At 41.2% G+C, this 25,221-nt stretch overlaps 1 protein-coding gene across 1 annotated transcript in view; it reads right to left on the reverse strand.

Moving 5' to 3' along the window:
• The window catches only part of Morc1 (MORC family CW-type zinc finger 1), a 175,977-nt gene extending 151,383 nt beyond the window's left edge, over nt 1-24,594 (reverse strand). The window contains exons 1-8 of the mRNA XM_028755604.1: nt 24,452-24,594; nt 18,276-18,329; nt 13,271-13,305; nt 9,468-9,536; nt 6,432-6,522; nt 5,728-5,836; nt 3,367-3,526; nt 1,317-1,422 (exon numbers count right to left, since the gene is read on the reverse strand). Of these exons, the coding sequence (XP_028611437.1) occupies nt 1,317-1,422; nt 3,367-3,526; nt 5,728-5,836; nt 6,432-6,522; nt 9,468-9,536; nt 13,271-13,305; nt 18,276-18,329; nt 24,452-24,513 (686 nt within the window). The 5' untranslated portion in view covers nt 24,514-24,594. The remainder of the gene's footprint in view (nt 1-1,316; nt 1,423-3,366; nt 3,527-5,727; nt 5,837-6,431; nt 6,523-9,467; nt 9,537-13,270; nt 13,306-18,275; nt 18,330-24,451) is intronic.
• Between the last annotated feature and the right edge of the window lie 627 nt (nt 24,595-25,221).

Genomic DNA, 25,221 nt, shown 5'->3' on the forward strand with positions numbered 1-25,221 from the left:
AATTTCCCATCGCTCGGTCGGTCGGAGGGAGGGAGGCAGGGAGGGAGGGACAGAGGGAGGCAGGGAGGGAGGGAGGACAGGAAACACATCTTTGGTATTTTTCATATTGAGATTGAAATTGAATTATTCTGGATATATCAGATTAAATAAAACAATCCTAAAATCATTTCCATGTGTTTCCTTTGACTTAACACAGCTAGGAAGAAATTTAAGATTAGACTAGGTAACAATACATAAAACAAATTGAATTATGGGAAATTACTTTGTTACTTTGGTTTTTTTTTTACTTTGTTTTTTAAAGGACATAATTTTGATTTATGTGCTGTACATTGACCGTGTATGGCTGTGTGTGTGTGTGTGTGTGTGTGTGTGTGTGTGTGTGTGTGTGTATCTGGAGAAGTCTTAAAAAAAAAACATTGGATGTTCTGGAGCCAGAAACAAAGACAGTTGCAAGCTGCCCAACTAGCATGCTAGGAATAAAACTTAGCTCCACTGGAAGAGGAGCAAGCCCTCCTAGTCACAGAAGCAACTCTCCAGCCCCTTAGGTTGCATTCGAAGTCCCTTTTAGTATGACACTGAGAAGCCACATGGCCCTTGATGTTACTGAAAGCCTTAGTAAGTTACTTTACAGCAACCTCACGTTCTTAGACTCCGTATGTACTTTCTCTCAGTACCTTCTCATTCTGTTTACCTTGGGTCCATAATAGATAATAATGATTATCCTAAAAAAATACTAATGATTATCCTAATTGATCTGTTTATGACATAAACAAGGGAGTTCACACAAGGCCACCTTGGGCAGACAAATGCTGTAGCTGACTTCTTGTCATATTCTTTTCACTTTCGGTGAAAATATTCTTCTTTGCTCCCTCCTGTATCTACAGGCCCAAACACATCTACTCACTTTTGTTGATTTGTGATAACAATGAACTCAGATGTTGTCTGTTGTAGTATATGTGAAAGAGGAGTACATTGTTAAGGAACTTCTTAAGTCTTATTACCCAGTGATCTCCAAATGTTCTGGAATTGTGTCACCTGAGAAACATCTAGACTGTATTATTTTCCAGCCTTGATATACAGAGAGTCCGAATATGAAGTCTTGATGAGGCCTATTTAAAAAGCTGCCCAGATCACTGGAGGTTGGAGCATGTTTTGTGGGGACCACCTGTCTGGCCGAATTTCCTTCTCTACTTGGTATAAAATTAATTGTCACAGTGGTACCGTTAGTGGCCTTGTGTCTACAGCTGGAAAGCAGTGCTCCCAGCTCCAGCCCAGGGCCATGGGGAAAGGATGCTCTTCAATACACAAGTACTCACTCCTCCAGAGCCTCGGCCATCAGTATATCTTCTTTGTCAGTTGTAACATCCAACTCTGGTTCTCCACTAAGCAGTAGCTTCAGATTATAAATAATCAGCAAAGTTCCTGTTTAAAAAAAAAAGATACACTGACTTGCCAGTTCTTCAAGTATACTAAACTCTAGACATTTCTAATCACTTCAATGTAGAATTCAGCAGACTCTAGAGTACTGGTTCTCAACCTTCCTAATGCTGTGACCCTTTAATGCAGTTCCTCATGTTGTGGTGACATAAGTTTATTTTTATTGTTACTTTACAACTATAATTCTGCTATTGTCCTGAATCATAACATAAAAATACGCTATGCAAGATATCTGATATGTAACCTCTGTGAAAGAATTATTCAGCCCCCCAAAGGGGTAGGAACACACAGGTTGAAGATTGCTGCTCTAGACCAAATTTCTTTTCTGCTTCAGCAAAACACATTTGCATAAGATGCAAGCAGGGCCTAATGGGAAATTATACTATCGTCTGAGACTGCTGTACTTCCACAACACACTGCTCTACATACTATTCAATCTAGAGATGGTAATGGGGAACAGGAAATGACCATAAAACCAGGTATACATGTATCAAACTAACAAAACCCTTATTTTTCCAATCCATCCAATGGAACTCATAAACATAATAAAATAAGCACAAAGAAAAACCACTTAACTAATATTTATGAGAGTGTTTCACAATTAGAAGTCCTCTGAGAGACTAAATGATCATTAAGATGTAAAGTCTTTCTTGATTTCCCTCATCTGAAGGTTCCACACTTAACACTATATATTTGTGTGTATATACAAGTATTTTTGTGTATAAAGTGGTAAGATGAAAAAGAAAATTCTGACTGGGGAGAAAGAGATATTAAGGGAGAGGAGAAGACAGAGAGTATAACGGAGTGTAATGATAGGTTGCAGACGTGAGAATAACTCAGGGATTGAAAGAGACCAGCTGAAACATGGTGGAGGCCACACAAGAGGGGAAAGAATGAGAATAAAAAGTAAGGACACGGCCGGGCGGTGGTGGCACACGCCTTTAATCCCAGCACTTGGGAGGCAGAGGCAGGTGGATTTCTGAGTTCGAGGCCAGCCTGGTCTACAGAGTGAGTTCCAGGACAGCCAGGGCTATACAGAGAAACCCTGTCTCGAAAAACCAAAAAAAAAAAAAAAAAATGTAAGAACACACCTGAAGATTCCGTGAAAACTGTTACTTCACAGTCTAACCTAAAACAGGAAGATTAGAATATTTATGCCAAAATGTAAATACCAATTTAATCACCACTATTTTTTCTCAGTGACAGGAGGAAAGAAGTAAAAATATTTTTAAAATATTTTGATGCCATGGGTTATAGAAGGTATCTCAGAAATAAAGCAGACCAAGTTAGAAATAAAATTATCAAAATCTTTCTACAAATATTAGCCAAAACATTGCTAAGAGCAGGCAGGGCACATGTGGCTTCCTCTAAAGCAGACTTCTTTTTATGTTTCTAGAAATGAAAATAGGGAATGTCTAGAGAAAGACCGACACAAGAAAATTCCAGTCACTAGTGCAGTCTAGACATCAAGAGAAGAAATGAAGAAAATGAAGGACATGAAGGCACCAGAAGGAAACAAAGGAAAGATCTGTCATCCTGGGAGAAGAGTGCAGACAAAGGTTTGCTTATTCCACACTCCCCAGGACAGGAGTGCACTACGGCATCCTCTCATCATTCCTAACTCTCTCAGCAACACAGCATCACACCAACTCGGAAGATGCAACCAACAGCTAACTCTGCTATGAAGTTCAAGACAGGATCGCTGGGGGCACAGCCCTTGGCACCCTCTGCTCATTCAGAAGCTCGAGCCTGAACCTTTTTCCTTGTGTCAAGAATTTATAATAAATCATACCTGGATTCTTTCAAGATAACACTCCTACGGATAAAACAAATGGCTGCCCTCATGCGATACTGCACCTGAAATCACTGATGCTTAAAACTATAAAAAAAAAATGTCTCAATCAAACATTTTTCTTCTGATAGCCTTACCACATCTCCCGTAGATCATATCAAACTGCTGCATCAATTCAGCCTCTGTCTTAAATGGAGAGTATTTGTAAATGATGGACAATTCTGTGAAGAACTTCTGTGGGTCATCTGTGATACTCTCTCTTGTTCTTGTTAGCCATGAAGGTATTGGAACTACAACCTAGTTTTTAAAAACACAACAACATATTATGAAATATACACACAGGGGTGTGTGGGTGTGTGTGTGTGTGTGTGTGTGTGTGTTTACTCAGAGTTGTTTTGTTTTCTTTTAAATTTCCATTGTCAGAGCTGCTGAGATGGCTCAGTGGGGAAAAGCGTTTGTCACCAAGTCTTGAGCTCAACTCCTGGGATGACACACAAGGTGGAAGAAAAGAAATAATACACATGTCATAGTGGCACAACAGGCCAAAACACACACACATGTATGAACACACATACACACAATTAAAAATAAATGAAAATAAGTAGAGTTCCCCCAATAAAACAGCTAGATTACAGCACTCCAGCTGCCAGTCCCTGCCCACAATCTCAGCACTTTCAGTAGGTTCGAATTATTCGGGATTTAGGCGTAACATCCCTCTAATATGACAGCAAATACGAAGGTGGGTGGGCAGGGAGTCAGGGGAGAATCTCAGAGGAATTTAAGGCGAGGCAAATGAATATGATCAAAATATATTGTGGAAAATTCTTGAAGAATAAATTATTAAAAAGTCTTTTTAAAAGCTTCTGCTATGATAAATAGAAAAAAAAAGGTTTTAAAAAAATCTGTGAAAACAGAAGCCATCAAATTTCAAGAAGACAAAAATCTCAAGAGAAAATTGTTAAAACCTTCAGCATAAATTGGCCTTGATGGTAGGAACATGCCTGTAAACTTCCTACTCAGAAGGTAGAGGTAGAGGTGTCACAAATTCAAGGCCAACCTTGGCAACTTAATGAGTTCCAGTGTCGGAGTAATAATTATTTTAAAGGTAGGTTGAGAAGGTGTTTGTGCATAGAGAATCTCACTTGCTCTCTGGCTCAGGAATCAAGTATACGGTGTGTTATACCAAAAGAGAGCAACACACACACACAAGATTTAGAATCTAAAAGCTGACATCAGAGAGGTTGGGGGAGGTAGACATACAGGATGAAGGGAAACGAATGCCAACCCCCTTGGGAGGCATGAGTCACAGGAAGGGGAGGGCTCAACAGCAGAGTCGGGAAGATGGACCTGACTACAGTGTGAAAGTGGGGTAAACCAGCTAATACAAACATGGGAAACTGAGCACATTACTAGTGACCACAGTAAGAACACACAACGCTAAGTAACTGTTCATTCTACATAAGACAAAAGGAGAATGAAAGAAAAACAAGCATGGAATAATTGGTGATGTACTCTAAGGTGACATGGTATCACATGACTCTGTGTGTGTGTGTGTGTGTGTGTGTGTGTGTGTGTGTGTGTGTTTGTGTGTGTGTGTGCTATGTGTAAGGTCCTTTGTGATAAACGGCTGTTGCTGTGGTCCAGACCCAACCCCTACAGCAGGATCCCATTGCTACACTGTTCAAACCCCAACTCCATGTTCACAGACCAGCCTGCTCAGATACAAGTCACATTGACTGCATAAACCCATCACTGGCCACTCAAGGCTCTCTAATCTCTCCCTCCACACTGCTGCTTTTTGACATTTTGGTAATAACAGCCACACATGCCCACTGAGCAGCATTTTTTTCCTGCAACACTCTAGTTTTGTTATTTAACAATTGCTGTGTGTCTGACTTATCTTGTGATAAGGCTGAAAACATTTTATCAGTGACAGTCTTTAGCTACGTTTTTTTTCCCATCCACAGACTCTAACCATTACTAAGCATATAATGTTTGTAATATGCATATGGTGGGTTAGATGGCAATTGACATCCATAACAGAATTCAAACACTGTAAATTAATGCACTGTCTGAAGTTCAGCTAAGAGTTGACAATGTGGTCACTAGAATTAGTGATTTAAGTCTATTTCGCATTCAGTTTCTTTATAGAATGTGGTCTAAGTCCTTGGGCCAACAGTTTGTTTATTTAAAAACTGATAAACTGTGTGTGTCACAAAACCACAAAAAGGTTTCTGAAGGCTTCTCCAAGAAATATTACTGTGGCAGAGACAGCTTCTTATTCTGGGTAATTCAGGCACAAGGAGAAAAAAAATTAAGTTCTCCAAAAAGGCTCTGGTGACCCCAGTGTATGCAGACACCTTCTGTCCATTCCTCAAACATATGCCCAAATTTCTAAGTCATAATCTGCAAGGAGTTACAGCCTCCTTCACCTCCTGAGAGGGTAAATGAAAACTGCACCGTTGCCATGGAAATGGAAAGAAAGCCCCATCTCTTACCTCAGTGAGACCTTCTTTTTCACAGAAAGTCTGAGAGAAGAACAGACAGGTCATGGTCTCTTCCTTCTTTGTGAAAAGAATACAGTCTTTGCCAATTCTCATGGAGCCACTATATTAGAAATGGGGAGCACAGTGGTTTATGTACAGACACCAATAGAGAAGAAGCAAGGGGAATGGCTTTGTTTACTGTAACAGGTTGTTCTTTTCCATAACCCATCTGCTTGACTCATCCCCAGGAGTGCACAAATATTCCTTCACTTCTCAGAGTAGAACAGATGAATTTTAGCAGACCCAGCTTGACACTTTTGCTTGAGATACAGCTGCCTGAGAGAAGTTCCAGCCAAGGCACAAAAGAACAATTACCAGGCCCTGGATGGAACCACACATGTGTCACTTACATTGCAACAAACTAAAAAAAGCTGCAGATACCATACCAGTGCTTAAATATGCTTTGAGAAACAAGAAAAGGTAAAGACCCAGTGACACTGGATGCTTTTGGATGCCTGTGAAAGACTCAACTTGTCCTACATGAAAAGCTTTTTAATGTTGCAAAGAGCTGAGTCAATTATGGGTATAAAAATTCCAAAGTGAGTTTAGGTAGTCCCTAAAACTCAGCCACTGGTGCCAGGTTGTTAAAAAATTTGCTTGCATATTGTTTTCAGTATCAGCAAATAATGTATAGCTTAAGGGGAAACAATTCTTACCTCTTAAGCCCGTTGCCGTATTGCCCAATGAACTTCAAGGTTGACAACCGTTTCTTGGATGTTCCAAAGTAAATGATGTCTGAAGCTTCATCTGTTATTGACACAAATTTCTTAAGGTGATTAGGAAGAATCTGACATCAGCACTGAGTCCAGCTGTCAGAATTCTGTCCATGCTTCAAAATACTAAAACAAGTCCATAGCTTTTGAGACAGTCCACAGACAAGGACTGGTGTCATGACCCAGACTCAGATAGTGATGTACTAAAGGTCAGACAGACATAACCATGTAACTTTGAGTACAGTTTAAAACTGTGAGCCTAAGTTTCCTTGTTTCTAAAAGAAAAGGGCTAACACCACCATGGCAACAAAGATCAAAAACAAATTTAATAAGCTGATATATCTATGAACTGCCTCACATACCACCTTGAGCATAATAAGTGTTAAAGTAAATGTTGCTGTTATCTGCTAGCTAGTAACTCTCTCGTGGTGTTAGTCTTGGTTCTGGTCCATGTCACACTAAGGACACAGAGATCTCTATGCTGCTGCCTATGGAGGAAGGAGATTGTTTCCAGACTTGTAGACTGGTTGTTCTCATCTCTCTAAAGCAGGCAGGATCCTGGGAACTCAGACTATGTGATCTTCTGACAGTGAATGTTCTTCCTATTGGCCTGCTAAGTGCATGCTGAGTCCTGTGTCAATCTGGGTACAGATATGTTATAGTTCAGCATCACATGGTACAAGATATTTAAAGGCCACTAACACCCTGTTAGTCTGAAGCTAAAGATATTTGGTCACATGTTTTCATACGGGAGTAAATCCATGACAATATTAGCCAGCACTTATTGATAGTTTCATATGTATTAGGAAGGTTATATACCTACATGCATTTACTACTTCACATTTACAACACACTTACAGGAAGATATTAAAAATCAGTGTAGTGCAAGGAAAAAGAGAAAGAAATATAAGATCATGTCCTAGAAGATTAAGTGAGGGAAAAAAGGGATGGACAGAGAAGCAAAGAGGTGTGTCCTTAGGATGGAATAATTGAGACCTCCATTGAAGGGGATCAGCCTTATAGTGGAATGAGGAGGGTTCCACCAGGTATTGGCTAGAGTTCTATAAGCAGGAAAAGCGAGTACTCCAAGAGAAGTGGATGGTGCCGAATGCAAGACTAAGAGATGCTGACCATGGAAAGAAGGACTCTGAACCCTAAACCCTATTCTGAAGCACTCACTGAAGGTTTTCACCAGAAAAGTGGTACTATCATTGACATCAAAGCCCTGAACACAGGGAACAACATTTTCACTGTGTAGTATTTGAACTGAGCATCTATTCTGGGTTGGTTTATGCTAACTTTAAAAGAGTCTGCCTGGTCTCAATAGTGAGTTCTAGTCCAGTAAGGACTACACAATGAAATGGTCTCAAAAGAATAAACAACAACAAGAAACCAAAGATAAAGTCAAGCAAGATAGTGAAGAAGCCTTTCATATGGAAGACTGTAGAAAAATGAAGGACAAACCATCCTGGAAATTGCTGTCGCCATCATCTATGGGTCAAGATGCTCAATTTAAACAACAGACAAATGTCATCTAAGATAAATTCTTTCTAATGTATGACGTGATTTCCAACGGTCTTAGCTAGGGTTTCTATTGCTGTGATAAAACACCATCACCCAAAGCAACTTGGTGGGTGTGGTGAGGGTGGGGTTTTATGTTGCTCACACTTCCACACCAGTCCATCATCAAAGAAAAAGAAGACAGGAACTAGGGCAGGAATCTGGAGTCAGGAGCTGGAGCAGAGGCCTTGGGGAAGTGCTTTTCACTGGCTTGCTCATCTTGCATTCTCAGACCATCCAGGCCCACAAGCCTAAGGGAGGCACGACTCCCAATGGTCCGGGCATGAGCACATCCATCATTAATCATGAAAGCCTGTCTCAAAACAAACAAACAAACAATCCAGGAAAATGGACTTGTAACTCAGGCTAGACACAAATAGAGACATTTCTTCACTGCGGCTTCCTACAGCCTCTTTAGACCTCATACTGAAATGCTGAAAAATCACCACTTTAATCAAAAAAATACCAGGAAAACTATCCAAACAAAATATGAACAAGCAGCTGAAGGGGACAGTAGGACATTTTCTAAACTTGCCCAGTGGCTATTGGGAGCAAGAGGTGACATCAAAGCTAAGGGAAGTTAACTGCGTTCCTTGTTCTCAGTCTCTCTCCATATGATGGTCACCCTTTTCTCAAGTGTATGCCTAACCAGTCTGCTTCCACTCCATCGCCGTGTTTTTAAGCAGAGTGGTCAGAACCTTAGCTTACGATACATAAAGCATCCTAAGAAGTCCAGATTAGATCCAAAAGAAAACACAGCCAGGATCAGAGGAAACATCATTTCAGTTGCCTGGAGTCTGCGCTGTACACCCGTGATATGCTTGCTGACTGGGGGCCTACCCTTAAATAGACAAAGATAAATCCTAAAATATACTGTGGATGTATTTGCTATGATGGGAACATTCAGTAAAAGAAACTAAGCCTTTGAAGAAGAGGAGGAAAAAGATGCACAAAGGGCTAAAAACGAGGAGAAACAACCTCTCTCTCAAGGTTATGCAAAAAATTAATAATAGCCTAAAGGCATTGGAAATTGCCTCAGGGCTCCTGCAACTGAAGTAAAAGATAAGCAAGAAAAAGAACTCTGAGTCTGTTCAGTTACTATTTGTAGCCTATTCCTTCCCAGAATCATTTGTCTTACAATCAGTATGATTTGTCATTCATGTGCCCTGATTATAGTAGGTATAGTAGGTATAGTCATTTTGTGTCTTGGTTTAGGTGGTTACAATGAATTTCGTTTGCCAGCTGGAATATTTAAACCTAAAAAAAAAAATCTTTTTCAAAACAAGTTTGTCTGCAATCCATTTGCCCTAATTGCTCCATATTTCTGTTTGGAATAGGTAGTTCAATTTATTTTTATTTTCTGGGTTTGCAGACTGCATCCTTCCATAGCCAGTTAGGTATCTTAGATAATTAACTTACCAGGGCTCATGCCACATCCATCATCTAGGAAACACAACATGAATCCTCCCTGCAGTGTTTCATTATCCACTGTAAGAGAAAGCAGTCATTCCTAATAAATATTGGGCTTAATTTGTTCATCAGAAAATCACGCTGCTCCCGTAATGATTTGTCCTCCTCCATGGCAGGCATTGACCCCCAGGTACAGAATAAAGACAGGCTCCAAATGGAATCTTGGCTATAACTTCCTTAGAAACCGCAGGAGGAAAACAATCACACAGCAAAACAGATTTAAATTAACATGCAGCATCTGCAGGTGAACTACCTATGCATACAGCAGGACAGGCCCTGCTCAGGATCTGGATTGGTCCTTTTAACTTCAGGTCATTGTCCTCTGGGAGAGGGGGAAAGGGTAACTGTGAGAGGTGACCCCCAGGATCTCTCTATCAACCTGATCATTCCTTATGCCCTTCCAACAACATTGTAATTCTATAATAGATCAGGGCTGTTCTTATTAAATTCATCAAGCTCCCTTCTAAGTAGTTAATTCCTCTGAGAGTTTTTGGTGAGTGTTTCTTTGTAGCAGCAAATATTTGCTTCTCGATAATGCTTTTGATTTCTGAAAAGGGGTAAGTCATTTGAAGTCAATTTTGTTGATGAAGAGATGCCATAAAATTACATAACCTAATCTCCCATTTAAAATGTTAAAGGTGTAACTAAAACTAATGAAACTGATTTTAGTACCAAGTCTGTAAACCAGGTCTGAAAATAATTTCAACAGCTAGATATGAAAAAGGACACATTTCTGTTTTTAATGATAGTGCAACTGATGAATAACATATATGCACAATAAATAACATATGCTTAGAGTATATCATTTGATTAATTTTGATGTATATGTGAAAATATCACAATCTAAGCAGAGAATGCAACCAGCATCCCAAATATTTCCTCCTTCCATCCCTGACCACCATTACCATCACTAGTCCTCCGACAATCATTGACATCCTTTCTTTTGCTTTTTAGTATGTTTAAATCAACCTATGTACTCAAAATTCAAATAGAATTCACATTTAAAATTGAGGCAATGCTCAAGACTGCAAAGAATAAATATCTAAAAGATGCACCTGGTTGGATTTACCCACTTTTGCTATTATAATAAAATACTTGAGGCTGGATCGTTTGTGAGGAGGGAAGTATTTATTTATCTCTTATTTACGATGCTGCAGGTGTAAGAGCATGGTGCCATTTTCTGCTCAGCCCTGTAAGGGTTTCACGGTATACCAAAGGCCAGTGGGAAGGCTGGACACAAGAGCATGTGATACCGCGAGACCTGGCAAGTCAGGAAGCCAGACGCTGAGAGTCCAACTTCATCACAGCCTACTTATTAGAACAACATTCATCTCTTTCAAGGACAAGATCCCCAATGCTCTGATCATCTCCCACTTGGCTTGACCATCAAAGTCCCATCATCCAGAGAGGTCAAAGTGTCTAAGACAGGAACTTCCAGAGGGCAAACCACATTCAAACCATAAAACTAATTTGGGGGGGGGGTTCATAGTAATTTGATTTTGTTCTCATGCTAAGAGCCATTTCTCATTATTCTTCATCATCCAGAACTAAGATACACCCGGCCCAGGATGCTGCTTAGCCTCAGCTGCAATATACAGTAGTCACAGCTAAATTTGAAGATTTTAAAATATAATAATTTTTAAAAGAAGCCACCAAACCCAAAACTACACTTCTTTCAAAACAGCTTAAAAAGATCAAGATTCCCAAGATAAATACACTAAAGACATATATTCATATGCACATTGAGGTCTTAGGGTTAAACAGATAATGACCTCAAAAATCTAGGCATCCCTATTATCTCCATGGAGACAGCCTTATGACAGTTCTGTAAAGCAATCATCAGACTGTAAATCAGTCTGGGGCTAGAGAGATGCCTCCGTGGTTTAGACCACAGGCTGTTCTTGCTGTTACTGCATCTGGGTCCCAGCACCCACAGCAGGCAATTCATGATTGCCTGTACCTCCAGCTCTAGAGGAATCCAGCATTCATTTCTGGATGCTTCAGGCACCTTTGTTCACATGGACAAAGCCACACATGCACACAGAAGAATACATACACACATAATTGAAAAACAATAAAATAAATTTTTATTTAGAAGGTAGTGGGCTCAGATTTCTATCTCCTGTTAATTATGTATTTCCCTAAGCAAATGCCATCATCAATTACACAAGACTACTTTTTCTAGTGTTTCCTGATTGCACTAGGCTATGGCCAAGTCAAAATGTCATGGCTATTGAGCCCTCTGTCCCTTCCTCTACCAGGACATGCACCCTCAGTGTCCTCTGCTTCTCACTGCCTCTTAGATTAGGCTACTCTATTCTGCTATGTGGTTTTCACTCAGAAGATCTGGATTTTTCTGGATGGCAGTAACTGCTCCCTAATTTCTTCCTCCCCTAATCACTGTGCTGCCTGATTTTGGTCAGCTGTTCATGTCACCGATCTTGCTAGACTCCTGTCCTGATTGCCTACTGCTCTCAAGAAAAAAAAATCTAAGCCACATAACAAACTGTTTTAGACAGGGTTTCTATTCCTCCACAAAACATCATGACCAAGAAGCAAGTTGGGAAGGAACTGGCTTATTCAGCTTACACTTCCACATTGCTGTTCATCACCAAAGGAAGTCAGGACTGGAACTCAAGCAGGTCAGGAAGCAGGAGCTGATGCAGAGGCCATGGAGGGATGTTACTTACTGGCTTGCTTCCCCTGGCTTGCTCAGCTTGCTTTCTTATAGAACTCAGGACTACCAGCCCAGGGATGGCACCATCTACAATGGGCTGGGCCCTCCCTCCTTGATCACTAATTGAGAAAATGCCTTGCAGCTGGATCTCTCTCTCTCTCATGGAGGCATTTCCTCAAGGGAGGTTCCTTTCTCTGTGATAATTCCAGCTTGTGTCAAGTTGACGCACAAAACCAGCCAGTTCAACACCCCAACTTAATCTTATGTCTCAGTGACACAGATTTATTTGTCCACTTATTTCTCTCAAACTTTTCATAACGTGAACAGGACAAATGAAGACAGTATCACTTATTGTGGCCCATGTCTTGGGATTTCAACATCTACATATCTTACAAACACAAAGCACTCATTTTAACATGTTCAGACATGAGAAGTGATATGAGATGCATTTTTCTCAGAGACAGAATCACATCATGGACAATATCCCCTCTCGTGTGACCAAAACTAACAGAAGGATGGCTGTGTTGGTACAGGAAGGCAGTATTAGCTGCAACTCAAAAACTAATGTCGTTAGCTTCGTAATCCACCAAGACTAACTAATAAGCACACAAGACAAGTGGGACCACAAATGAAGTCAATAAAGAAAACACACTTGGTTTGTGTTTTGTAGCAGTTAGACAATTATCTGCATCACATAGTCATTTATTCATTTTTAAGACTTTAATACATCAGAAATGATATATGCTTAATTATGAGTAACTATTATGTTAATGTGATTTTTAAAATAAAACTGCTTCTCATGGCAAAGAAATGCACGGGCTGAAATCACTCAGAGGTTTTCACGAGACTCCAGAAGACACCATTTTGTACACAGGCCCTCCAGCAAGTGAGCCATTTGACCCTCAGAGTATACATTTCTCAATCTGGCTCCCCACAGGGTCACAGTGTTCACAGAGCACTTAGATTACATTAAAAAGCTACAGAACGTGGTGAGATTTGATGAAATAAAATAAAACCCAAGTAGCTACAGGCTTTTTCTTAGAAGAAAAAACAAGAAACGAAAATGTGTGCTCACCTGAAAACACGTCAAGTCTTACAGCGCCAGCATCTCTGGAAACAATGCAAACATAACATTGATTCACAGAAAAAAAAATGTGTCTTAAAAATAACATTAATCTTCATAGCTTATGTGAGGTGTAACCTATTGTCAGATATCAATACAGAAATCATAAAGCACTTAAGGTAAATTTCTAAGATGGTTCATTGTACATTTATATACAAAAAAACTGTTGTCGCCTATAATTTACGAATATTACAAAAGCTAAAACTTAGTACCTTAAAAGACTGTATATGGAACTTAGTCGTAGCTATTAAAAAAAGGTTCAAATGAACATAAATATAGTATTTATATTTTAAGACTTTCTAGAGAATAATAAAAAGCCATAGGATGATTTTTCATGACATATTCCTGTTCAAAAACTGAAAAGGGAAATTACTATGCCATTTGTACCATATGACCATATTTTTAAAGACATATTTTATATACATGCTCAAATGAAATGTGTTCCTTTGAAATGGTGGTGATGAGGGCCCAGGTTTCATTCATGCTAGAAAAATGCTTTGCCCACTCCTCAGAATGTCAATAAAAGTGTTTCCTATAAAGATGAACTATGGCCTGTGGACCCAGTCTGGTTCACCAACTGGTCTTATAAATAGTTTCATTAGAACCCAGTCACACTTGTTCACTCAAGTACTAAGTATGGTCTTTTAGTCCTTCACCAGCTGAATTGAGTCATTTTAGCAGATGCTGGACAGACTACAGAGACAAATTTATTTATTGTCTGACCTTCCACAGAAATTTATTCTGATTACTGCTCTATGAGAAAAAATTAACAGTGAATCTTTGTTGTTGTTGTTGTTACTTTTTTTTCCTCCTTATTTCCTCAGCTTTGTAAATTCATAGCTATTTCTTGTATTTCAAGGTTTGTGAAAGTAAAAACTCTAAAGCAAAAGAAGGGCCCCAAACCCTGGCTTCCATATCAGCTGTGAGAGAAGACACACTGACAACAGGGGACAACTGATGGAGAAGGCTGTGTGCTAAAGGAAGAGAGAATCTGAGGGAAGGGTGGGGCTGCATCAGCTCAGCGTAGATGCAAGAGTCAGAGTGGGAGAGTAAGTACTATAGCCAGGAGAACTAGTGACAGGAACACTAGAACTATCCACCAGTCTCAAACCATAAACCAGACCAAATATACTGAGAAGAGGCACACAGCAATCAGTCAGCCAGCCTAGTAAGGAGCCCCACTTTTGCTTTTTCCTGTCGCTAAAATACCGTAAGGTACTCATTACATACAAATTCTGCAAGAATCCCAGCTATTTCTTAAGTATTACCTGTATATAATGCAAGGACTAAGTAGGATACAGACTTTATTCTCCTCTGGACCTCACTACAATCCAGTATTAGTTACCAATACTTCCACTACACACTTGCACCTTTTGCTAAGAACTGTGGACACATCAGATGCTAAGTAAATACCACTGGACTGAAGTTAAATGTTTGCTGGGTCTGTTTGTTTGTTTCTTTTTTTCTCTCTTATTGTGTGTTAGACATCTAATAAAAGTCCAGACACATGAGAACAAATATTCTATCACTGAGCCATACTCCCAGCAGAGACCAAAGGTTTTAAAGAAACAGTTTGTTTATATAGACTGTTCACTAGATGCTTTATGTAACATTTCTGCCTCAGCCTAGGAAATGTTCTCTTTGGATCATTACTGTACTAGTGACAGCTCAGGCACAACTTTCTATGTTACCACTCTTCCTTCCTCTTCTCTATATGATATTCTTTTAAGATAGATAAGTTCTAATCTTTACATCCACAGGAAATCACTAACGCCTTGAATATAATGCAAAATTATTTATTAGAATAACTGGGACGTTTAGAAAATCCTTCAGAAGACCAACTAAGCATCTTAAATAAAATATTAAACATACATTTTCTTTTGATGTTTAATATCAGCATGTAAACAAGGATGAAAAACATCAGAGTCTGCCAAAGCCAGAAAAAAAGACCAATGTGGGCTGTCCCCAGAGAATAGGCTGAAGGAAGAGCCCAGCCCTATGAAGACAACCTGCCACATGCCACTTCTTCCATTACTTCAGGGAAAGAAGGAGACCAGAGAGAGGAGATGGGGAGGGGCAGGGAGGTAGAGGAAGAGAGGAAGGGGTAGAGAGGAAGAGGGAAGGGTAGGGGTCGAGGCAGAGGGAGGGAGAGATGGTGCATGTTCATGAGGGCATTCGTGAGGGTCTAAGTGCATGTTCACATGGCTGACAGCATATACAGTTTTGAGGAAATCTCACATGCCATCTTTAACAACACTATTTTTCCATTTCAAGAAAAAAAAATCTCATCACCAATTAGAATAGACTGTGCGGCCTGTGAGCAAGGGGACCCTGCTGTCTCTACCTCCCAGCACAGGAATAACAACTACACCATGCAGCCGGGGGTGGGGGGGGTATGTGACCTCTGAGATCCTTGTGCTCACAAGGCAAGTCCTTTATTAAACAAGCCTCTTATCATAACCCCCAGTCTGCCTCTTGCTGTTTGGACCTTCTTATCTCCCTTTTCTCTCCAGGCTCGGTGCAAACAAGAGATGGGCTGGAATTGCAGGTTCACAAATGCAACCTGGAGAACCGTTTTCTCCATCTTCTTCCTCATGCCTGAGGCCCAGTTAGTCTTCCATTCTCCGGTCACCTTGACCATCCTCTGCCGTGGAAAGTATTCTCCCAGCTACATTCTGCTTTTAACTACCCTTCTCTCTCAAATGAATACGTGAAACACAGAAGAGAAAGCTGACAACTTGGACAAATGTACTCTTTCAGAGTCAGAGATAATGAAGCTCTGGAAAACAGAGTTCAGAGCAGTCAGAATCTAGGGGTGTATGAGGAATACTTGTGGGAGTGTCACCCCAAACTACACAGAAACCAATCATGGTGATCCTTGGTCCTGGCCCCACCTCTCATAGCTCCAGACCTGAATTCTGTGCTCCTAGACTGAACAATTTATTATTTTCTAACTTACAAAAAGAGAATTTTAAAAACAAAAAAAGTGCTAGCGTCTTATTTCCCTCTTGGTGTTTGGAGGAATTCCTAGGTAGTTAGCTAATTACTACACTCTATGTGTACTCTCACAAGGCCATCTTATTTCTAAGGGTCGAACTGAGAGGCAAGCTCAAGAATCTGATATGTTATCAACTAGTGATGGGAAATTTAGCTTCCCCATTAAGAGCCTTCATCTGAAAACTACAGGATGTTTCTTGGCTGGATTCCTCTTGCTGCAAAGAAAGGAAAAGTGTTTTTTTTTTTTTTTTTTACCAGAGAAATAGAAATATAAATGAGTCAGTATTCAACTAAGCTGAGACATGGAGGTCTGAGCTAGGAGTGGTAGTACATTCCTACAATCACAGTACTTGGGAGGCCAAGGCAGCAAGAAATCATGAATTTGAAACCAATCTGGACTACAAAGGAAGCTGTAGGCAGGCTGTGCTGTGTACTGAGGATGTATCTAAGGGAAACAACCAACACAAAGCAAAACTGAGTCTTTCCCAGGTCTTCCAAACACACTACTGGATGGATCTTAAACTCATAAAGAGGCCTCATTACCTTCATCAGACTTAGTAAAATATGGTACTAGATTCTATAGCCACATTCAGTTTAGCACAGAGCAACCGAATAACTTTTACCAGTTGTGCCAAATAACCATGGCAAAACTTTTAATAAACCACCTAGTCTGTCTGTACATCATGCCAATGTGTATAGAGATGGCATAATGATCCCCATCTCAGAGTGACACTGAAGAGATGCATGAGTTATGTGATGTCAAGTCTTAGTTGTCATCTTGACACCCCTTGGAAGAGGGACCCTCAATCGAGGAACTTCTAGCAAAGGGGCCCGTGGGCATGGCTTTGGGAGATATTTCTTGATGACTAGTTAATGTCGGATGGCCCAGCCCACTGTGGGTAGAAAATCCCTAGGCAGATGAGGCTCAGCCATATAAAAACAACCAACAGAGCAAGCCAGTAGGCAGCACTTCTCCATGGTCTCTGCTTCACTTCCTACCTCCAGATTCCTGACTATGCTGCCTGCACAGATGGACTGTGACTTGGAAGTGGGAGCCAAATAAACCCTGTTTCCCCTCAAGCTGCTTTTGATCACTGCCCTGTCACAGCAACAGAAAGCCAACTAAGACAGGCTGGGATACATATATAAACACGCGGCATACAGGAAGCGATAAGCAATGGCTACTGGTAAGTACAACTGGCTTCAAAGTCAACTTCAGCCATAGCGTGCACTGATATATAATTCAAGAAACAGCTGAATGAGTATCTGCTTTTATACAAGTGCTAACAGAAAAGCAGACATCCAGGTTCCTACAGCTTCAGATATGACACCACAAATTAAGATGTGGAACGCTCTCATTTGGTCTTTTCGTATAGTACTTGGAATGTATAGGAAAGCAAATTATAGTACATTCCAGATGGGAGCCAATATCTCTAAGTCTCAAACCTGGGACAAATGCCTAATGGAGGTACCTATTAACTTATCTATGTGGCCTCCCTCCCTGTTACAAGGTCCCCCTGCCTGGGATGACCTGACCCTTACTCTCAACTCCCCAGCTCAGGAGCTGGGCTGCCCTACCCCCCCCCCCCCGCAGCTTCTCTTTCCTATATAACCCAGTCATTTGGGGCTATGCCAAGTGACTCTCTCGCTCTCCTGGTCTCTGAGTTGCTCCTTATATCTTTTGGCTCCTGGTCCCTCTCTCCCCTCTCCTCACATGGCCCCTTTCAATCTGCCAGTCATATTCATTCTGAACTCTCTCAGATGTCTCTGCCTCTGTCTGTGTTCTATCTTTATCTACAGTTAAACCAACATCAAGAACCCTTCAACTCATTAGGGAATAGTCATGGCCACCTTTTTATTTCTTTTTTCTATTTAATAGTGTTATAGTTTTCTTTCAAATATAGACTATATTTGTGTCTTGACATTTCCCCAGTGACCTTTGTTCACAGATACATCTTACCTTGCGTTGTCCAGCAACTCAGCCAGTGCTCCAAAGAGGAAAGTGTGTGTTGTGCTGACGAGGAAATAAAGGGAGAAGGAAAATGTGAGGTTGGTGTGTAATCAGAGTAAGGTTTCAGACACAGTCAAATGTTCTGCAGCTGTAAGCAGCTCACCAATTAAGAGGGGATGAGGGATTTGATTATGAGCAGGGGAGGGAGAACAATACAGAGGTAGAGGGGGGAGGAGGGATAACCAACACTAAGAATGCTTGACAAAGGCATAGAGGATAATGATATTTACCTAAAATATATATAATATATATAAGTGTGTAACACATATATGATGAATTACATTTTAATCAAATTTAGTTTTAAAATATCTTAAAAACTACTTGCTAAGACTGTGAAATAGATCCTATATATTGTAAAGCTAAAGGAAGAACACACTTTTCAGTTAATTTTATTTAAATTTTTTGTTGATTTTATTTTTGGTTTTTGTTTCTGGCTTTTTGGGATTTTGTTGTTGCTTTGTTTTTTGATTGGTTGGTTGGAGTTTGTTTGGTTGGTTTTGGTTTTGGTTTTTTTCTGAGCTAGGGTTTCTCTAAATAGCCTTTGCTGTCCTGGAACTCACTCACTCTATAGAAAAGGCTGGCCTCAAACAGAGATCTACCTGCCTCTATCTTCTGAGTGCTGGGATTAAAAGCATGTGCTACCACTGCCTGGCTTATCATTTAAAGATATGCCTGTTTTTATTTTTATGTGTATGGGCCTTTTGTCTCTCCCTAAGTGTGTGCTCCCTGTGAATTTCTGGTTCCTGCAGAAAACAGAAGATAATTTGGGATTCCCTGGAATTGGAGTTACAGATGGCTGTGAGCTACTATGCAGGTGCTAGGAACTGAACTGGGGCCTTCTGGAAGAACAGTCAGTGTTCCTAACTGCTGAGCCATCTCTCCAGCCCCTTAGTTTCTTTCACTGCTAACATTTTGTTAGCATGCAAAGAAATAGACTTCATTGCACGATTGTCATACATTCATATGGTTATATTTTGTTCTATAAACATTCTTTACCAAAATATCCTAGTAAAGGGGAGAGTCCAAGGAATGTATTACTGCTACAAATCACTTTGATCTTTTAAATTTACCTCATAAATATGTATTCCAGTGGGTTTTTTAAAAAATGAATAAATCATAGTATTTAGGAACAAATCATTTTTGGAGAATATTAAAAACCTGTGGAAACAGAAGTTAGCAGGTACCCTGTTCATTCCTACTGTCTATAATTATGTGTGGAGCCTTTCCAAAGTTGGGAAGGCACATGAGAGTGAGATTTCCAGATGCCTATGGACTCTCCCCTGAGCCCTAATGCCATATTCTCTCCAGAACATGGTGGCTGGCCTGTCTCTGTGTTCCCCCACTTCCAATACTTGCAGAGAAGGGTGATCTGTGGATTAAATTAGGCTCCTGTCAGGGTCAGATGCTTGCTTTCCATTTCCTGATGTGGACACACAGCCACCAACCTTAGCACACTGTTAGGGGAAATCCAGTTTGCAATTTTCTCTTTATGTGTAGCAAACATGTAGCAGGAGCAAAAGAGTCATTTACACAACCTCAGAGAGGAAAGGTGGGGAGAGGGAAGGGGGAGAGGGAGAGAGAAGGGAAGAGGGAGAGAGAGGGGGAGAGGGAGAGAGGGGGGAGGGGGAGAGGGAGAGATGGGGGAGAGGGAAAGAGAGGGGGGAGAGGAAGAGAGAGAGGGGGAGAGGGAGAGAGAGGGAGGAGAGGGAGAGAGAGGGGGAGGGGAAGAGAGAGGGGGAAAGGGAAAAGGGAGGGATAGTTGGGAGGGGGAGGGGAGGGGGAGGAGGGAGAAGGAGAGGGAGAGGGAGAGGGAGAGCACAGTGCATGCATACAAGGGGGAGGGGAGAATCATCACTGAAATGCTTAAAAACTTCAGGCTTGGGGAGAGAGAATAAAAATGGGAGGAGCATTTCTAGGAAGTGCCAGAAACCTGGAAAGAGGGGGCAGGTCTCAAGAAGTCTATAGAGGTGACACTAGCTGAGACTTCTAACAGTGGGGGGTATGGATCCTGAAGTGGCCACCTCCTGTAGCCAGGCAAGACTCCCAGTGGAAGGATAAGGACACCAACCCACCCACAAAACCTTCAACCCAAAATGTGTCCTGCCTACAAGATGTGCAGGAACAAAGATGGAGTAGAGACTGAGGAATGGCCAACCAGTAACCGGCCCAACTTGACACCCATCCCATGGGCAAGCTCCAATCCCTTACACTATTAATGATAGTCTGTTATGCTTGCAGACAGGAGCCTAGCACAACCATCCACTGAGAGATTCACCCAACAAAAAATGAAAACAGATGGAGAAACCCACAGTCAAACATTAGTTGGAGCTCAAGGAATCTTGTGGAAGAGTTGGGAGAAGGATTGAGGGACTCAAAGAGGACAGGGACTCTACTGGAAGACCAATAGAGTCAATTAACCTGGACCCCTGGGGGTTACCAGAGACTGAACCACCAACCAAAGAGAAAACATGGACTGGACCCATCCTCCCTCCAAAGCATACGGAGCAGGTGTGCAGCTAGGTCTTCATGCAAGTCCCTTGATGACTGGAGCGGGAGCTGTCCCTGAATCTGTTGTCTGCCTGTGGATCCCATTCTCCTAACTGAGCTACCTTGACTGGCCTCAGTGGCAGAGGATGTGCCTAGTCCCACAGTGACTTGATAGGGCAGAGTGATATCCAGGGGGAGCCTCCCCTTTCTCAGAGGAGAAGGGGAGGGAGGGGGAGGGTCTGTGTAAAAGAGGGACAGGGAGGAGGGAGGGCTGCAATTGGGATGTAAAGTGAATAAATAAATTAATGGGAACTTCAAGCCCTGGGCAGCACCTTAGTTTAAATGTATATAATAAAATAAACCTGCCAGGCAGTAGTGGTACATGCCTTTAATCCCAGCACTCAGAAGGCAGAAGCAGGCGAATCTCTGAGCTTGAGGGCAGCCTGGTCTACAGAGTGAGTTCTAGGGCAGCCAGGGCTACATAGAGAAAACTTGTCTCAAAGAAAACAAAATACATATACATATGCTAAATTTAACTTCAAATTCAGGAGCTAAGAAAAGGACTTCTGAATCAGTTCTTCTTTAAATTTTCTAATTTATTTAAAACTAAGTACTAGCAAAGGAAAAATGAGAGAGTGATGGGGGAGGCTAAAGACAAGAGAAATTTCATGTGTTTTCTCTCATACAGACAGTCTAGAAGGCAGGGAGGAAGACCAGCAGGAGGGAGGCAGGAAAACTAGAGAGTTTATTGAGGGGGGACATATAAACAAAGTACAATGGCATATGTGTATAAAATACCTTATTAAACTCAGCATTCCTTAGGCTATTTTTAAATTAACTTTTTAAACCACCAAAATTCTCCTGTTAACAGAAAGCTGTGCTTCACTGAAGGAAACTAGTATAAAAATATAAAACACTGTTTTAAATAAAAGATATGCTCTACAAAACCATTACTTCAAGGCACAAGCCCTCCCAGTGAATTTAAAATTAAAATGCAGGAGCTGGAGATACAGCCCTGTGGGTTCAAGGCGCTTACCATTTGTCTAGACTAAAGGATCTGAGTTTGAATTCTGTTCCCAGCATCCAAAACTGGTGGTATAATTGCCAGTAATTCTAGTTCCAAGGAGTCTGACACCTTCTTCTGACCTCCATGGACACACACTTGTACACACATGGAAGGCACACACACACAAATTATAAATATTGATTTTGTCTATATTATGTTTAATTAAATTGTAATACATAACCAACCCACCAGGAATTCACAGTAATTCTAGGCAAGTGTTCTGACACTGAGATATGTCCCTGACTCTTCAAACTCTAAAACTTCTGACCTGAGCTGCCATGTGATTTTCTGTGCTAGCTCATTGAAGAGACTTTTATAAGCATTTGCCATGTACCCCTGTGTACAGACAAGGTCTTTCCTTCTTGGAATTCAAGTCATAATCTAGAAGGAAATCATGGGGTACATAGAAATTACACTAACACATGAAGAAAAGTTTCTGGAGCTTAGGCAGGGCTATCTTCATAGTAGTAACAAGAAGAATGATGGCAAAGGATGGATGGGAAGTCACAGAAGACTCTCTGACACTGATACCTCATCTGAGCCCTGCAGATGAGAACTCTATCCTTTGAAGGGCCAGGATGGAAACTCTCCAAATGGGTAAAGATCCCAAAGCAGGAAAGAGTGACTGAGACCTCAGTAAACCTTTGATGCATACAGAGAACAGGCATGTCTTGGTCATATAGGAATTCCTGCCCCAATAGAGAACGGTTTGTTTGTACAGGTCCGAGAGCAAGTGGTAATACTGTAATGCTTTTTGATGTAGGGCCTTTCCATCTGTTTCACTTTTCAAAAGTTCCACCTGGAAGTTTCAGAAAACCTGGGCCTGGGAGGAGCTGGGATGGGACCTGTAGCACCGGTTAAGAGGCTGTGTGGAAGGTGATTCATGAGAGAGATAATGTGGCTCGGGCTAAAGTCAAGGGCAGAAAGGATGGAAAGAATTGTTGAGTACCTTACAGAAAACATGAGCTTAGGTATAGCGTATGATTCTAGGGTGTGGAGACGAAATACTGAACATAGTAATCCCAGAACTTAAGAGGCAAAGTCAGAAGGATTTTAAGTTTGAGACCACTCTGGGTTACATAACAAAACCCTATTTCAAATATCAAGTAAAAAGTTTTACTCTTGTTTCTGTGGATTAAGTTCTACCAAGGATGTTTCATCCTTTCAGCTTAAAACCACTCTCCACAGCATTCATGTATCTGCTTGGCTTAGCCTTTTTTCCTCTGTTACCTTGGAATCTCAGAATGTCCTACACAGTATGACAACCCATCCCTGAATTTCTATACACTTCCATTCCTGTGGCTAAAACTTACTCCATCCATCATATCAGTTGGTACTTTCGGTAAAAGCAAATTACTAAATAATTCCTAAACACCAACACACCACATGAATGACACTCCATCCACTGATGTACTGTACCTAACTCCAAGTGACAAATGACACACACACAAAAAAAAATCAGTCACTTGCCTCTGCAATCTGACTGCAGTAGCCTTTTCTAACCCATGGTTTTACTTTCTGTGGGTTTTCATTACCCTTTGTATCACTCCAAAAATATTAATTGGAAAGTTCCAGAAATAAGCTGTCCACAATTTAAGTGGTATACCCATCTAACGATCATGACCTTGCTTTGTTCCACTCATCAAGGTGTATAGTTGTAAGTGCTCTGTATCATTATCCTAGTTCATCTCTTACTGTGTCTCCTTCATCAACTTTACAACAGGCATATATGCACAGGAAGAGTGTACGATATATCAACACAAATAGGCTATTACTTTCATTTGTAGTTCTGTATTAACCCAAATTTTAAAGATGCACTTGGGGAATCTATGTCAATTGTCATGGTTAAGAACAAATTGTACTATTTCTTTTCTATTTTCAATTTTGTGTGCAAAGATGTATTGGGATATGTACATCTGATACCACAGTGCATGCCTGGTACCCAGGAAGACCAGAAGATGGTGTTAGGAGTTACAGAGGGTTTGAGTCACCCTGTGGGTGCTTCAAATTGAACCCCAGTCCTCTGGAAGAGCTGTCAGTGCTCCCCACTGCCAAGTCTTCTCTCTAGGCTAACGCTATAACAGGTAGTAAAAAGACACCAAACGCATCTGACTCAGCACAGAAGGAAAAGTATAGGATTACTGCCCACAGCTCTTGAAATTTACACAAGCGAATTACGCTGTAAAGCAACAAAGAGGGTTTTTTTTTTGGGGGGGGGTTGTTTTGTTTTTGTTTGGGGGGATTTGTTTTGTTTTGTTTTACAGTATCTTCCAGAGTGTCGGAGTAAGGATAGAAAGAATGGGGAGTAAGTGTTCTAATTTGCTGGCCAATATTTAAATTTGTTAAATGATAAACATGGGACCATCCTTCCACTTGGCTTTAACTGAAGAGCATCAAAATTATTCAGTCTGTCCCCAAGTGTAGTTATTGCTTCCCCACTAAGTACTCACGCACAGCATAAATACATTCTTAAAGCAATCCTGCCGAGTTCATTAAGCTTTTGTTTTCCAATTGAATATGGTGGTGGCACGTGGGCAAAAACTACCCCATTCCAACCCCTCTGGAAACTCACGAGTTGGCGTGGATGAAATCCAGATGCAGTTTAGCCCTCTGCAGCAAGGCATATTTGTCCATGTCTTCAGGTATGGCGGGTGGACACCAGAAGACTGATGCCTGACCGGAAACTGTTGGCCTACACCCACGCCTACGTCCACGTCCACGTCCACATCCACGCCCCCATCCACGCTCACGCCCTGGTTCACTTGCAGAGCGGGATCTCAACAGACGCATTCGCCCCCTGGTGTCCCCAGTGTGGAAGCTCACCCTGCAATGTGGCTCTTCTCTGGGAGATTCTTGTTTTGGTTTTAGTGTTGTTTTTGTTGTTGTTGTTGTTTTACTTTGCTTTGTTTCTATTATGGTTGTTTGAAACAGGGTCTCTCTTCATTGTCCTGAGTATCCTGGCACTCACGATTTAGACCAGCCTGGCCTTGAGTTCGCTGAGATCTACTTGCCTCTGTCCTGCAGATGATGGAATTAAAGGCCTGTGCTACCGTGCTAGGCCCTTCTGGGATATTCTTGAGATCTGTTAGAAAGTGTCTGGCTTGACCTCTTTTCAGAAGTGGGATTTCAGGCCGGGCGGTGGTGGCGCACGCCTTTAATCCCAGCACTTGGGAGGCAGAGACAGGCAGATTTCTGAGTTCGAGGCCAGCCTGGTCGACAGAGTGAGTTCCAGGACAGCCAGGGCTATACAGAGAAACTCTGTCTAGAAAAACCAAAAAAAAAAAAAAAAAAAAAAAAAAAGTGGGATTTCTATAACCTTCGACTTTCCTCTTCCTGGCAGTT

This window comes from Grammomys surdaster, unplaced genomic scaffold (genome assembly GCF_004785775.1).
Source record: "Grammomys surdaster isolate TR1022 unplaced genomic scaffold, NIH_TR_1.0 126066, whole genome shotgun sequence".
NCBI lineage: Eukaryota > Metazoa > Chordata > Mammalia > Rodentia > Muridae > Grammomys > Grammomys surdaster.